The following is a 17,452-nucleotide window of genomic DNA, read 5'->3' on the forward strand; positions in this document are numbered from 1 at the left end:
CGGTACATTTGTGGTATTGTCTGTATTACAGACTCTGTAAAGAGCTGGCAGTTGGCAGCTGGATGGTATTACCGGTATTGCACAGTTTGTTTATGGAATTTCAACCTAACAAATACGAAAACGTCTGCTAGTCGGTCTACCAAAAATTTTGTTCGAAGTGAAACAAGGTGTAACCCTAAGAGTAATTATACCTAGAGAGGAAATTTCGAACAAAATTACGTAAAATACGTGGTCCCAACATGAAATACGAAAAGTTGATTGGTACCGAGATTGGTACGTGTGTTTGCCCTCTTAATTAAGAGGGCAAATTGAACTATCAAAATCGAAATAGCGTCAGCGTATACATGTATTGGTGTAAAATTGTACGAAATGTGTATCTTATAAGATTCTTATACAAACTGATGTTGGGACCACATTTCGTCGTACAAATTTCCTCTCTAGTTATAATTACTCTGAGGTGTAACCAAGAATGATATGGCGGTACTGCGGATCACATCAATGATAAAAACAAATACTCAGGGACTATTTTAGGAACGGAAAACGTTTTGCCAAACAAACAAAATGTTTGCTTCACCATTTCCAAATCTTAAATTTCTCCATTTTCCGAAGATAAAATTTGGGAAAATTAGGAAAAACCCATCCGGAAAGATGTAATGAAATGACACGATGTTATAGCGAAATTGCTTGAGCAGCTCATCGATTGATCGGCATCGCTTCAAGCCTTCCAGTCTTATGACTGATCCTTCTCCATTAATTTATTGTTTTCCACTCTCCCAGTGGTGTCATTAAAATTTTACCTTCCCAAAATTTTGGTCTGATAAATAGTACATTTGAACTTATTGGCGACCTCTAATTCAATTATAACACAACATCCAACGTTGTCTGAAAACATTGTTAAAATTTCCAACGTTATAACACAATAAACTGCATTCGAATAACGTGAATTATTCATAAAACGCCTGTCAAGTAGACTACGTGTTGCAAATGCTAATAGACGGACTGTACATACACACATTGAGTATACATTTAGGCTTATTAATATTGGGAATAGGAAAATGAAGAGAATTCTGTTATACTCGAACGTTTCTTGTCGTATGTTACATCGGTTTCGTTTTATTACATACGCTGTTGTGTTGTGTGACGTGTTAGATACCCTCCATACACACGATTTTTAGCACAGCGAAATGTGTTTCAGTGTTCTTTCCGATTCAAATGTGTATGCAATCATTTGGCAGTGTTTTTTTTCTGTTCGCTCGAGAATGATTATGAAAAGTACCAGTGTTTATGGTTGAGGCAATTAATAATTTAATTGTTTTATAACAACTTTCTTATATGGAAAATAATATATGAAACGATTTATGGCGCCATATAAAACAGCAGATAACATTTATTTATGGGATTAAATACAACATTTGATATGGCATACGGTGTACAGTGTGTACAGAGAGTTCTGTGGATACGGAAAGTAAACTGAAATAAATTTGATACACAGTTGAAGGGGGGCATAACTTATCATTATGTTTTGTTGTTTAATGTCAGCTGTGCAATAAGTTCAATGGTATGGTATAAACACAGTACACACAATCTTTTATGCAACTTCGACAGCCATTATTTCGAATAAAATTCAAGCTTAATTCACTCGAAATCGCAATTTCTATTATTAATTTCATTTTGAGAAACGTTTAGACTGTGCACTAATATTTCAGGAACTGTAATTCCCCGTCAAGTTTCTTTGCATATAGATGCATTACATCGAGTTGATTCTTCTCTCGATTTGATATAATACGAAACGATCGTTATATTACCTCTCCTCTTTAAATCGCATCCATTTGTATAAATAATTAGCATTGTTTATAAACTTTGTACAAAAGTTTTGCGCGCTACACGAAGTACCGAACTTACTTTTGTCTTCAATAAATTCAAGTTTGGCTTTGTCTACGTGTATATATACAATGCATAGTCAATACATATATATACTGAACGAGCCATTTGTCTTCGAAACATGGGAACTATAAACTATATTGCATCATGGCTTATGATTTTGCATAATTACAGTTTGAATTTGATTTGCGATTTAGAGCTGGGTTGTAGCGGTGTACGAATCGTAAGTAGGATCGGAGATGGTATTGTGTAACGGTTTAATGGTTGAAATTTAGAACAATAATATTGCACATTAGTAGCTTTGAGCGGAGACACGTATGGTTTTCGTAAAAAATTGTAGAAAGAGAAAGCCACCAGCTTCGTCTCCATCTAATGCAAGCCTTTTCCCTCCAATTTTCGTTCTCTTACCAAAATTTAAATTCATTTGACAAAAACGATTTTGTGACACTTTCAATGGTTCTATGAAAATGACTTCACTTGGGTGACATCAAATTTGTTTACTTCATTTATGGGCAAAATCTATTACTTCAACAAATTTTCAAATATATTTTGCTATATACTGTAACGCTAAGTAGAGTTCATCGTTTATTCTTGTCGTCGTTTTCGTTAGCAGATGACGAGCCATTTCAAAAAAACTTTCGTTTTAGGTAAGTTGTCAGTCTTTCAATGCTGATTAAATTCAAATCGGGAGATTACAAAAGTTGTGACATTTCCACAATGAAAATATGAGAAAACTGTTAACGCTTATGATGAGGGTTGCCTTCGATTTTATTGAGCTGGAAAATTGTACTTCCGGACTTCCGTCCTGCACAAACGCTATGTAATAACTAACAAAGAACCGTCTATTACAAACGTATAACGATTCGCACATATGTTTATAATATAAAATGTAATTAATAAGCCAACATTGTTAATATTGCGCATTGTTTTGCATAACAATTACTGTCAATTTTCGCGCACAATTTTTTTTTATCGCGATCTGCTCTGAATTCAAAAATATCATTGGCATAATTGACGAATTTAAATGAGTTCTGTTCATTGCGAAAACAAAGTAATTATGCATGAAAACACATTTGCTCAAGCGGCTGTCCAATCCGTATATATACACAATGAATGGACCTATATCTACTCGATACAGTGCTAAAGGCATTCATTGAAATGAAGATGTTATAACAGATAAACCGCTTAGAGCGTTCATCAACAAACGGGTTAATTGTGGACAGAGTTCATTTGTCATTCTTTGTGGAGAATCATCATAAATTGAACGTGAAGCATTTGAAAACAAAACATGATACGAATTGACAAGATATTTCGCTTGTTTGCGCCCAGAAAATCCTTCATTATAGTCTAGTTCAAATCGGGTGTCTCGCACTATATTGCCGTAAGGAAGCAAAATGTACTGTACTGTCTTGCAGGGAAATGTGTTTTTTCGGCGTGTGATATCTAGTCCTCACCTTCAGCTCGAACTACAATTTTCACACGCGTATCAACAACAATATCACAGCGAGAGAGTAATGTACTATTAGTTTGATATGTTTCATTTTCGCGGTCCAGTCGTGTTTCAAGGTAAATATTTTTCACTCACGTATTTACATGCTTCGAAGTTCGAGTACAGTCCCAGTTCGCGAACCCACTTATAAATTAGATTGAGACGATTATTTCGAAGATAAATTGTTTTAATTACAGAGAATGTAATGTCCAATCTCCATTTACACAATGCTGTGAGTCAAAGGGCACATTCTTCCAGTTGTCCTTCAATTTCAGTCCTACCACAATGACCTTCAAACATTTCTGATAAAATGTAAAGTTCAACAAATTCTCAATGGAAATCTTAGACGCAAATCAGTTACACTTCGGCGCCATGGAAATGTGTTATAAAAAATAAAAAAACAAGAAATTACTTTTTCCAGCCATACACATTGCACTACAGCGTATATGAAGCAATCCATGGTTTCTGACGTGACTAGCGAATCTTCAAACAAAGCTCGAAATCAATTAGACTTTCTTGTTGGGAGAATCTTGGATTCTTCTGAATTAGATCGACTAATAGATCAAACAAAGTTCCAATAAAGTTGACCTAAGAAAAATCCAGTGGATTTGGATCTATTTCAAAACGAAATTGCGTTCATCAGGACAGGTCATGGAATTCGCCATATATCTACTTGCTTATTATTGCAATATTTATATAACTAAAATGTGACTTATGCGTAGATGTTGCAAAAATGCGTTATATGCAATTGCAGCACACATGTGCACATATGTTAAAAATTATAAATGACGCGAGCTACTTATTAGTTAAGTATAGGGATTGATGAAACTGTTTGGAGATTAAAATAATTGCCATTTTAACGAGTTTATACTTCGCCTCAAATGAACGATATATGGTTATGGATATAGAAAAAGGAACTTGGTGGCGAGCAGTGTTAAGTTGCGATACTAATTTATACTGAAGTTAATTGGTCATGATGCAATTGCAATGTATTCTCGGAATTCAATGTTGGAATGTGAAAGAAATATGAGAGAGAAAAATTCTTTAAAAAAAATTGAATAGAAAGTCAGAACGATGCGCGTGACAATTTGAATAAAAAATAATTCTTCTTTACGATGTGCTTTTAGCGACTAACTGCCATTATTAGCAAAATAACGATCACAAAACCAATGACAAAACCTCCATAACGACGCAATAGGAATTCCTTTCATATTTCCCTGAATATTTCAATTTATTATTACGAACCAAGGAATAAATAGCATAGAGAGAAAAAATAAAGGGAAAACGGAAATTCCGAACAAAGCAATAACCAACTACTCAACAGGCCTGTCAACACCAGTCTTCAATGTGATAAAAATATTTTCTTTTTAATTATTTCAGGAATTTTCATAATGGCATCAACGTCACTATCTGATGACCCAGATAAGCTGCTGAACGAATGGCTCGGAGAATTGGAAAATTTAATTGGGGTGAGTTATAAGTTTTAATCCATCCCCTCTCAATCCACCTACTATGTCGATTTTGCAATAAGAATTTTTTTTTCAAACATTTTTTTTCCACTTCTCATCTTAAAATGTTGATGAAAGATTTTCCAAACAAATCGAAGAAAACCGATCTTCAACTATATGTACCCAATACACCGTCCGGACGACGCGTTGATACTTTTCACTCATCTGATCGCACGTTTTCCGAAATAGCGGTATACGAGGCGGAATATTATTTTTAAATTAAATTTACATAAAAACCAATCTGTAATGATGATGAACGGCATAAACACGTTACGTGTAACCAACCAAATTGTATCTCTGTAAATATTAGCATCGTAGTCGCAGATTAGGGTGGTTCAAAATATCTGTGGAAGAAGGTTTGCTTTCTAGCTGCAACCTATTTATTTTGACATACCCTTCAAAGTGACATTACTACAGTGTGTCGTTTCGGTATGTTTGTAGTTTGAGATCTAAGATAAATTCAGGGACTATTTTTGTAAAAAATGTTTTCATAAATTTTGATACATTTTTTTCCCAAAGTATGTTGTATGAAAATTATGGAAAATGTGGGACAGTTCAAGAAAACATGGGAAAATGTTTTCCCAAACATAGTCCCTGGATATGTACCCATCACAACGTTCAATATGCCTCCTAAATCTTTTACAAACTGCGATCGTATCATGGTGAATCTAGTACTTTTCTTGTTTCATTTTTATTTACATTTGGTACATAATCTTTTACTTCAGTAGTTTTAACAAGAATTTTGATTATAAAGCGAAGCAGGCGGTAGCCTACTGCTTAATTTTGGTAGTATTTGTCGATAACAGATCTAGGTATTTCTCAAAAGCTTTCCTTTGATACACTTTTCATCATACCTTTGCTGGAGCATCCGTAAATCTAGTCCTTATTAATAAGATATTTTCTGACTCTCCTCCAATCTTTCTCAATTCAATTTTTTTTTTTAGAAAAAAAGGGGAAGGACCTCCACAGAAAACATAATTTTTTCGATGATGAGAGTCTGACCCTGTCCATTTTGTTTTGAATTATATTACAAGTGCGACAATGATTCAGAATAAGGTTAGACACAATGAAATCTAACACTCTAAACCACCCTACTACATAAAACACAGTCGTACGTACACATCGTAATCGACGCAGTTTTTATCACGTAAGAAATGTATCGTGACGACGAATCGAGTGTGTAATTATGGGGTGTAAAAAAAAGAGTGTAACGCATCACCATAATGGATGTTTACGAGTGCTATATATTCCGATGGATGGATGTATAAATACATATTATCGATTCTAATCGCACCCTTCGTCAGTCATTAAGATTTATTTTGATAAGTCGGTATACAGATGCTTGATGGGGTGCGATGTGAGTGAGATACAAAAATGGAACCCAGGAACACAAATCCATTTTCAATTGCTCATTTTAGCGGATTTTTTTGTTCGGGAGTGGATTTTAGGGTAAGACAAGTTAAGAAAATAAATTCAATTGTCCGTATAGGGTATATCGTCTAAGACATTCACCCAACACTTCGGTGAACAGATTGCATCTCAGACAAACAGTAGTTAGGGTGTCAAATCAATTTCACGGTCTCATCGTGTGCTAATTCGATAACATTTCATTCCCGAACATATCCACACTCGGCCGTCTCCCCACTTGTTGTTAGATACAAACAATTACCGAAAATATCTTCAGCTTAATCCATTCACGATTCTCACTCTTCCATTCGTACACGTTCATTAATCGAATCGATTTTTTTCTGTCTTTCTCGATGTGTAATTCCTGCGATATCTTTTTTTTACCCTAAATACCACGTTATCTTAATGCAATAAACTGAGGAAACAGCTTTTGCTATTGCCATAAAAAGGTTTTCCATGCTTATCAATTTTCCATTTACTCCGACGATACTTGATTTTATTGGTTGGGAAAGTGATTTCATGGACAAATTGATATTGAAGAAATTTTTGTCTTATTTTTATTATAACAAATGATGTTGCGTGTGATTCATGGCATCATATTTAATGGGCATAATATGGTTTAGTTCTATACACATATAACTATATCAGAGAATCATGGTATTGTGCTTTGTGTGTTTGGATGGATATAATGCAACGTTTTACGTTGTGTGTACAGAGTAAACGAAAGACAATATTTGAATTGGGCGGTTGCACGATACAATAGACGTAGTAAACGAGAGAGCATGAAATTGCGGTGCAGAGTAATGTAATTTTTCAATAAAGTTAAGTGCTGTATAAACACGATTGCACTACGAATTAAATATGAATGACAGATAATGAAGATTAAACGTTGGAATAGTTTTTGATATAAAAAAATGATTAATTATCGCACACACAAGACTATAATTGTGAATGAGACTATAAATACACGTTTTACCGTTATGAAATATCGCATTTAACTTGGGAGTGTGGACAGGACGTCAACCTTTCTATTTAGCGACAATGTTGCAGGTCGAAAAGGAAGCGAGTAATTTTATTATGAAATTGGCGATTGCTAGGAATTTTTGCGGGAACTAGCAATTGTTTAATCATTAGAAATATTCGTGTCTAGGATTTCAAAGAACAGAAGAGAAAACTTTGATTTCGAGCTACACACATGAAGATTCCGCAACACCCCTCATCGAAACTAATCCTCCATAATTTACGAGATTAAAAAAATTGAAAATGAAATACATTTCCAAACGTTCCACACTGACAACCTTTTACGGCCAATAACCTCGCCTAAAAGTAAATAAAGAAAGAATAGGCGCATCTAGACTACATTAAGGCAAGATGTATGTCAACAATTTTATCTTTGCAGCCACCTAACACACTACAACTACTCAAACTACAACGGTTGAGTGAACTTTATGACATTACCAATGCGATGCTCGTCAATATTGCCGAATATGGCTATAAGCGGTTTATGTGACCTTAGCTTCAACTACTCTTCAATATTGCCGAATAGATCAATCTTGAATGCTATTCAACGTCTCGGTTCAACTGAGAATTGCAGTTGTAGTTTGAAGTTCATGTACGATCTCGGGCATGCTGACAATATGGTCAGCTAGGTAAATTATTACATCTACAGATTGATTTTTCTCCAGCAGTATAACAGTGCAGCTGTTTTTTAACTGGTCCACTAACACAAACAAAATGTCTCATGCGTCTCAAAACAATTTTACCACTGCTACGCGAGTGTAACTACTTCACTTGTATAAACAAGTGTGAGGACTTTTGTTCGAATTTTAATTAAAATTAAACTTTATGTTGTGCATCCAGTGAAGTACTAGATTCGAGATTAGATTGCACACTGTACTTGGAACATGTTTTATGAACAAATCTTGTCCTTCAATGGACATATAAGTTGCACAAAAGTTATAAAGAAATTAAAATTTAGTTAAACTGTTACTACATTACTGTTGGTTTACCATGCGAAATGGTTTCTTAATGAAATGATCTTGAATGGAAACGATTATCTACGTTGTTATTCTATCAAAAAACTAATCCCAAAATTTATTGCGAAAATGTAATAATAATCGTAACATTATGTATGATTGCTGCTATATCATCCAACAACCATAATACTCAACATCCATCCATAAGTTTTATTATTCGATCTTTTTCTGAAAAGAGTTTAAAAAAATGTACAGAAAAAATCCGCATCATTTTGTCTGGTGATTTATATTTCCAGAAATAAACATTCCTTCGTCTCATATAATAAAAACGGAATCCCATTTTAAAATGAAATGTGAAATGGCATCAAAGTTAAATTGCATCGGAAAACCTTTTTCTCGTAATATTATCCGACTTCTGTTGAAAATCCTTACCTTTTTCCCGGATTTATTTCTCTAATTTGAAAATATACACGGAACGTAAGATCAAAAATGGATTTCCTTCGTCATATTGATTTATACTTCTCTTGCTCTTGTATTCGAATTAACTTAATTGAAGTCACTGTAAATGTTCCTTTTTTGGATAATATAACTATTAGATATTGCTGAAGTGGTAGCAATAATTGTAGACGACGACGGTGACTTTTTAGTTCCGCTATTTGCTAATGAAAAAAAATCCATCGCTGTTGTTGCCCATTCCTTCGGTATGTTAGTCCCTTGGCTGAAAGTCAGGGTCTAACAACAGAAAATCACTTAACATTTTCGTAACGATAGGTTCACTAATGATTTTTCCAAAATTTTCTACATCTTGATGAAAAACTCCGCAACGCTTGTCCCACGAAACTTGCATAATTCTTAGCCTATTTTCAAGATTTTGGTTTTTTTTCGACGTAGAATAAAATGCTTGAGGCTGTGTTCGAATATGAATAATATTAGAGCAGCGGGATGAGAGTAATTTTAAACAAAACAAGGCATCAGAACAGTCGGAGCGTTTGCTGCGACTGAGCCCCGTACAACCCGTAGGCCTATTTTGCCCGAAACCATTATACGTTCGTATCCCTAATAAGTCTGTAACCCTTATTCGTCCGTTATCAAAATGCTTCCATAAACCGTATTGCGTACTTGACATCATTGTCTATTTTTGCAAATTAACTGTAAGCGTTCATCTTTAAAATTGCGCTTAGCGCAATTACAAAAGCCCGTACGAAGTACTTCTCAAGTATAAAACAAAAGTTTACGATGTTATTTTTGGAATCCGAATTTACAACTTTTTACAATTTTTTTTACCAATTTTCTTTTGGTATTGGTTTATACGTCAAACGAAAAAAAAGTACAGTGAACGACATCTCAAATGTCTCACTGTCATTTTTTTCAGAGAATGTCATTGTGAATTTGCAATGACACAATAAAATTCTCAGAAAAATTTGACAGTGAGACATTTGAGATGTCGTTCACTGTAGCAAAATCTGATGAAATATTCTCGATTTATTTGCAAAAACCACATAGGGCCACAAAGCGGCCTTAGTCCATGGGACCAAATTTCAAACTTTTTTCGCCACGTTGTTTTCGGTATTCAATTACCTTCCACAAAAAACTAAATCTAGCGAAATCGGATGAGATTTACTCGATTTCTGTGCAAAAAACACTTAGGGCCGAGTAGCGGCCTTAGTTTAAGGGCCCAAATTTGAAATTTTATTTGTCACCATTCTATTCGGTATTCAATTACCTTCCATAAAAAACTAAACCTAGCAAAATAGGATGAGATTTACTCGATTAATGTGCAAAAAACACTTAGGGCCGAGTAACGACCTTTGAGCCCTCCCAACAAGCCCACGTTGCATCTTATCCAAAAACAATGTTCAGCAACTTTGTTCTACTCGTCAATACCTTTCATTTGATATATCACAAGCAGCTATTGCGTGTGTATTTCGGTAGATATCGTCGAAAGACTGAAAAACACCTATAGGGCCCTAGCTCTGGAAGGGCCGGCCCTACCATGCCCATTTTCGAACTTGACCTTACTTTTGTCCATACCAATCGGGAAAAAAAAGAATTTTGAAAAAAGGTTGTGATTTACTCAAGCTAGAGGGGTCACGGACGGACGGACGGACATTTTTTTTATTTCGGATTTGTCATCTATGAACATAACCAAATGCTTTGCCCGTACTGTCTGCTTCCAATTCGACATGTTACAAACGGCATATTAATCTTATAAGCCCCCAGTACTTCGTACGGGGCTAAAAATTTATCTTGTTCCTTGATAAATTGACCAAGTCTCTACTGATTTTCAAAAGTTTTGCTTGAGTCGACAACGCATTCAGCACTTGAAGTTGATCACATTGTAATTATTGTATGAATCACTTCTTCCTTCTTACCTCGTTGCGTAATATAGAAAACGTAAAGGTTTCCAGCTACCAGCCCGACCCGAGTTGAAGGCGAGCTCTGTAATTCGTTAAAAAACAAATTCAGCACAAGTTAGGAACACATCTTCTCTATCGTATGTGGCAGCCACTTGAGGATTTGTCAACCGATTCCCGAAAGAATTTTTTGCTGTTTTGTCGATAAACCAATAACTGCAGTTAGTGTTCCATTAACGAGTGTGACGTTTGCGGCCGCAGTGAAGCGAGTAATTCACAAGAGTTTTTGATCAAATTTTTTATTTTTAAAAATTCAAAAATCTTTTTTTTAAAGTCAAGTGACTTGACCCACCCAAGTGTTAGGGCCTAGTTTTTATTTACATAATTTAATAGCAACCTATTTGACGATGAACTTGACCATAGAGCCGCAGTACTTTGATTTCTTTTTTCTGCCATTAATTAACGTAAGTAAAAACCAAAACTTTATTACCTTGACTTCTAATGATTTATAGTTCGTTCAGCTTAAAAGCGATGTATTTATAAAAATTTACGATTGAACTCTGCGCCATTTCATTGTTGCTCGTAATAAGCTTAACAATAAAAAATTAAATCAAATCTCGGCATAATAATATAAAAAAGTCTTGAAATTGGCGTAACCATGTGTACGCTTATTAAAAACGGACGTAATTAGCACAGCATCTCTCGTCAATTTAAAATAATTATCCATCTGCGCGTTTCGTATATATTGCTCAAAGTCAACCCGTTTTTTTTTTATTATTCAAATCTCAACATCGCGTTCATACCTTTCGGATATAAAGTGGTCTTCATCGAAATGGTAACAAACATATTAAATATTATGAGGATTACAGTTCTTGTTTCGTTGCTCGGCTATATATACTGTTAAGCGATAATTTTTTATTCTGTGGATTTAACTGTACCATCCGCAGATTCAAAAATCGCCAGATGTTTATTATTATCTTGATATGCATACAACAACACCCATACCTTTAGCACGGTACGATGGGATGGTTAAAGTATCTGTAGCATTTTTCTTTTTTTATGGATTCGATATTCTTATGCTATCGTCTTGTTATAATATGTGTCGGACCATCATAATGTTTATGAATAATTTTGACAACAGATGGTCATCTTTGCCACACGATATATTTACGCATACAATTTGTTTAAACACCCAAATGTTCCCAAGAGCGCAAGACGTATTATGTCTGATGAGTTTTTGTTTTGAAGAAGTTTTTTTTTTACATTTTTAACAAATCCTTGCTGTCGAAAAAAAAACGAGCTGAACTCTAATCGTTATTATTGAACCACATTTTCTGGCTCATACAAAATTGCATTTCAAAATAGAAGATTATTAGCACCTGTCCCCATATAAGGCTCATAAAAGAGACACGTTTATGACACGATAAAGGACAGCCACTTGAAAATACTTGATTGTAAAAATAAATATTTTGTTCATAATTTGCATAAACCTTTTTAGCCAGCAATTTACTAACGAGATTGCGTGACTTTCAAAACAATTTTTTTTCCTCTCGAAATTTTTTAGAAAAAAAGGAACAACAACGAAGACCGAAACGCACAACAATATATCGGGAAGATATGCAAATTTTCCTTTTCCTTTCACTTATAACGTGAAATGAAATTTATTTGTCCCATTTATCACAATTTACACCTGCCTAGCGCTAAGGGATTTTATGTATAACAATAAACTCTGAATTGGTCATTTTTATCCTCTGGCATTTCTTTTTTAGTTATCGTGCAATGTATATATAGTCCAGATAAGCTTGGCTTATCAAGGAGAGGGCAAGTGAACAAGGATTTTTTGTATGAAAACAAATGAGCGATTTATACGAAACAGGTCTACAGTCTAAACGTAAACCATTTTCCATACAATTTTGGTCAACTTATGACCAATTTTCCACATATTTTGGCCAATTAATGACTCGAGAGACAATTCTGTCATTTTCCATACAATTTTGGTCAACTTATGACTCCTTGACTTAACTCTGCCATTTTCCACACTATTTTGGTCAACTTGTGACTCCATGATTCAATTCTAAAAAAACAAAGCCCGGAACGAACACATCATGATTACGTAATCATAAAATGTATTACTTTATCTTTTCGACTAAATCATCACTTGCTATTCGATACAAAATCTTTTCAAAATCTGTATGAAAAATACTATTCGCACCACAGACTAAAAGTCTTTTTTAGCGTATTCGATTCCAGACCTCGCCTTCGGCTCTGTCTGGAAACTTCTCACACGCTAAAAAAGACTTTTAGTCCTAGGTACGAAATGTACTATTACTTCACTTGTTTCAATATTATTGATTATTTCTGTAGTCATTGTCACATGATTGGCTCTTGTTAAATGCCGTGATTCACCTTCAAGTTTGCAATTTCTTTCGTTTAAGGTATCGTCTAGTGTTCGATAGAAAAACTTTTACTTCATTCAAGCATTCTTCTGTATAAAAGATCTCTGGCCAGAGAGCTTATTGTTGCCAGCTTTGTCAAAATTTAAATATTTCAAACGTTATTTTCGTTAAACGAATTGGTTAAGTATATGATAGGAATAGTATCTACCATCATGATGTTTAATTAAAACGAATAAAATGAAGTGGAAACAGAATACGAAAATCAAATTAATTTTTAATCAGTGCATTATGTCAGAGAATAGCTTAACTTTACTCAATCAGTAGCTACCATTGAAATGTCACTGGACTACAAAATACGATAATACAAACAATCCGTGATATTACTTAAGGTTTATTATTAATTGCGTTTGCATATAGTTAACCCCGATTGCCTCTACGCAGACGAAATTATAAATAAGTTATGCTGAAAGCACTTTGCTTTTACGTTAGTCAAATAAATATTGTAAACGATAAGCATATCCAACAGCCGTGATTTACCAGCGAATTAATTTTCGGTTCCAAATGGATTTCGGCAAATGGAACACACATTTAATTTATTCCATATACCGAAAAAAGCGGGAATTTGTATGTGAATCCAACATAATTAATATATAAATTTTGATGCAGAAGCTATTTTCCATAAAATTCGAATGAATGAGGAAAATAATTTCGGAAGAATATTGGATGTGGAATGCTTAACTTTATCCATTAATGTTTTATAGAAATTACAAGTGTATCGCGCCATATACTCACTAAATCTGTGACTTCTTTCGTTTGGCTAACTGACGATGTTAAATCTATTACTTCTTTAGTTTAACTCGATGTTTCTATATAAATAAGCGGCTTCTAGCTTGACTTCTTCAATTATTCTTGCCTTCGCTATCAACAGCAGATGACTAGCCGTTTCTAAAGGGAGCTTTTCTTTCTAAATCATTGTGTGTTCATATGTCTGACAGTCTTGCCATCATGCCAGAGTAATGGTCTCTCTGGCATGATGGCAAGACTGTCAAACGCAATCTGAAAATTGATTGTTATGTTGTCCATTCCGGCCTAAAACGAGATAGCACGTGTGAACAGTGGGGTCTGTTGGGAATTTTAATTCTTAAAAAATTCCTTAAAAATCAAAAATTTGCAGAAAGTTCTTAGAAATAAGCCCCTCAATGTTGGTCGTTTCCCATAAAAAAAATCTCAGCAAATAATCAAGGGATTCGCTCATCTATCCGAAACAAGCCAATGAGAATCACAACTTCTCACAAACTGCTATCTATGAATCTCAACATAACCGACCGGCATCGCCGAAAAACAAAAATTTTATTGTGCGAGTTGAAAATTTAAGAAACTTTTTTTTAAACTAAATTTTTTCAGACTAAACAACTATTAATCCGAATTCACCATGTGTGAAATTGTGTGCCTGGGTTATGAGATTTTATGCTCAACACCACATAAAATTACAGTAAAGTGGAATGATGCGGGTCTACTTCAAATAGCCGACTTTGTATAAATATTTATTCGGTTAAATTGCAAGTGGCCTCGACATCTCGACGCAATGACAGTTTAGGTCGATGTTCTTCTGGAACACAATTTACTTGAATAAATTTTAATTTTCTGTTTTCGGAAGACACACAGAAAAAATCAAAAAATAAAACTAACACAAAAATGTGTCTGTTGCGCTTCTGTTAATGTTATTCCAATCATGAAAACAAAAACATTTGAAAATTTTTCTCACTCTCCGAAAAAGGTCTCAAGTGATGATGATGACGATGAATTTATGGATGCTTTTTTTCTGTATACTTTATGTGTGTCTCCTCTCAAATAAATTTCCTGTTTCTTTTGGAGCATTTATCAAAATGCAGAACAATAACGTTGACTATAAATACGTGCCCAAGTACAATTTCTTAATAATAATTTCTAGGTAGATAAATGGAAGTCGTTAAATTCTCAATTGTTATGTTTGTCGAAAAGACAATCCACTTCATTTATACATCGAAACGATTAAATTTTGTACACAACTCAAACACTTGAAAGAAGTGAGGCTGATAATTATCGAAAAGAAAGTAAGTCTTTCAATTCATCAACACAGTGTAATAAATTGAGGCATACACGCAGTGCCACATCTTCATAGTGACCGATTGGACCATGGTCCAGGGCGCTTATACTGGAGGGTATAAAGGAAAATCCGAAATTTTTCCCACAAAATCCCTTGCCTTATAGAAAAAGAGGCGCTAGAGACCTGAGTGGTACAGGGAGATGAATATGCTAGATGTGGCACTGCATACGTGGAACATCATCTTCTCATTAAAGTACCTCTGCTAGGACATGAAGATCTAGATTTTGCATGTAAATCTTAGTGTGATTGAATTAAGCTTAACGTGTTGAATGTATGATTTACAGTAGCAAAGTTATCTGCTATTGCTTACGCCTAGTGTAACTTCATCTTCTCAATAAAAATTTGGCTCCTGATCTCAAAATAATCCCAGGAGTGATTTGCCTCAAATACGACTAACTCACGAGCTCTGCAATAGTACACCCATTGTTTTTCTCATCATTTCCCTTCGTTGTTTTGCATGCATGACACTTACAACTTAAGATTCATATTGAATTTCACGTACAAAATGTTTCTTTATTAAAAATTCAGAAAAAAATCCAACAAAAAAGAAAGAAAAAAATGAGCAGGTGGCACGCGACTTAAATTTTAGCTGGCACACATGTAAACAAAACAACTTAAATAACACTTATATGCCTCAATGTACCATATATGAAATGTCCATTGTATATCAGCCGAGTAAAAAGATTAAACCGGAGCAGCAAAAAATAATCTTTTAATAAAAAGCTGACAACAACAATTTGGATGTGTGATGCAGGATAAGAGGAGAGGTAGAAATAATTTTTTTTCTCGTCTGTACCTTTCTATTATACATATACAACACATAACAAAAGAATTGTTTGATGCCCACAAAATTGTTTTGCTACGAGATGCTATTAGACCTTAGCTATAAACATCTGCTATTTAATTTGTCCCTAACATTAATACGGGCAGACCAGAAGTTTTTACTTAAACATCTTGAATCTACACAGCAAAAACACACAAAACAGGAAAGAAACGAAAACGAATTATATTTGAAGCGAACTACTGCTGATTTAATGCGCTGCTGTTGCAGGTTTTCACTCTAACGTAATATCGACCAATTTATAATGAATTTAATTTGTAGGATTCGGGTTCTGGCTAGTAGCAAAAAACGGTCACATTAGCTGCTCGTATAAAATACACCTTAAACAATCATTTAATGAATTGGATACGTTCCGAAAAAGTTTGTCCGTTTAACAAACAGACATGTGGTTAAATGCGGTCCGGGTGTTTCTTTCAGCCAATTAATTTGGTGAAATTGAAATGTGGTTAAAGTGGACACGAGATTGAGTCCATTAGGAACGAAAATTTAGGACATTTTTGATAAGTGCAGAGTTTGTATATCGGAGCTGACGTGCGAAAGTTGATTATCACAATGGAATTCATGTAAAATGAATCGGAAATATTATTGATGTAATGGATCATTTTCGTAGGGGGCAAACTGTTACGTAATGGTGTACTTTCATGATAAAATATTTTACGAATTGAATGGAGTGACAAACCTAATTTATTGTTTGTTTGCTCGTACTTCGTCACAAATGAAATCTAACGTAACTTTTTTGAGAGATCGAAAAGAAGTAAGAGGTCCTCGAGGTATGTGTTACATTAACTTCTATGCAGTGGGATCAATGAAGAAGCAAAGTTACATTTTGAGGGTGTCTTCCGTGAGTGTAGCTAGGAAGGTCACGATGTGTCTCTTCGTATTTCACTTCTTTCACTTTCACGTACCTTGTCAAAATAGGGATAAACCATTATGGCTCGTAAAGTTCGTGAGCGTGGCGATTTCGTACACTTTTGACATAAAAGATATGGGACAAATGTCAAAAATTCAAGAAATTGCCATACCTACGAACTTTACGGACCATAATGGTTTACCCCTAATGTGTTGCAATCGATTAAACAAACATCATTTTTTACATTATTTCAAAAAGCGCCCGCTGCTCCACTTCGAACAAAAGTTGTTTGTAATGAAAAGCGAAATACGAAGAGAAATCAGAGGCGCAACAATTTTTTTAGTAAATTTGGTTCAGGCACACCGTGAGGTACGAAGTTCTGTTATGGTATCAGAGTTTGATGTTCTGATTCTGTTTGTTCCCATACAATTATCATTACTTCGTGTATTCGTATAAGTACAATACAAGTAAAGCGATAAGAAAAACGTTTTACGAATATTTTATGATCTTGCGATAACCCCTACTGCCTACTGTAATGTTTTAAGTGATTTTGGCCATTGGTTTTTCTGGTTTTTCTACGTGACTCACTAGAAATTACACATTG

General features: G+C 34.5%; 1 protein-coding gene across 4 annotated transcripts in view; it reads left to right on the forward strand.

Annotated features, from left to right (window-relative positions):
* Positions 1 to 17,452, forward strand: part of LOC119077955 (amyloid beta A4 precursor protein-binding family B member 1-interacting protein) — a 137,496-nt gene that overhangs the window by 64,884 nt on the left and 55,160 nt on the right. For all 4 annotated transcript variants that reach the window (XR_005087913.1, XM_037185326.1, XM_037185324.1 and 1 more), the window contains one exon: positions 4,751 to 4,839. Coding sequence is in view for 3 of the 4 variants with exons in the window: in XM_037185326.1 (XP_037041221.1) it covers positions 4,762 to 4,839 (78 nt within the window). In the remaining variant the exon portion in view is untranslated. The remainder of the gene's footprint in view (positions 1 to 4,750; positions 4,840 to 17,452) is intronic.

The sequence above is a fragment of the Bradysia coprophila genome, unplaced genomic scaffold, assembly GCF_014529535.1.
Source record: "Bradysia coprophila strain Holo2 unplaced genomic scaffold, BU_Bcop_v1 contig_24, whole genome shotgun sequence".
Taxonomy (NCBI): Eukaryota; Metazoa; Arthropoda; class Insecta; order Diptera; family Sciaridae; genus Bradysia; species Bradysia coprophila.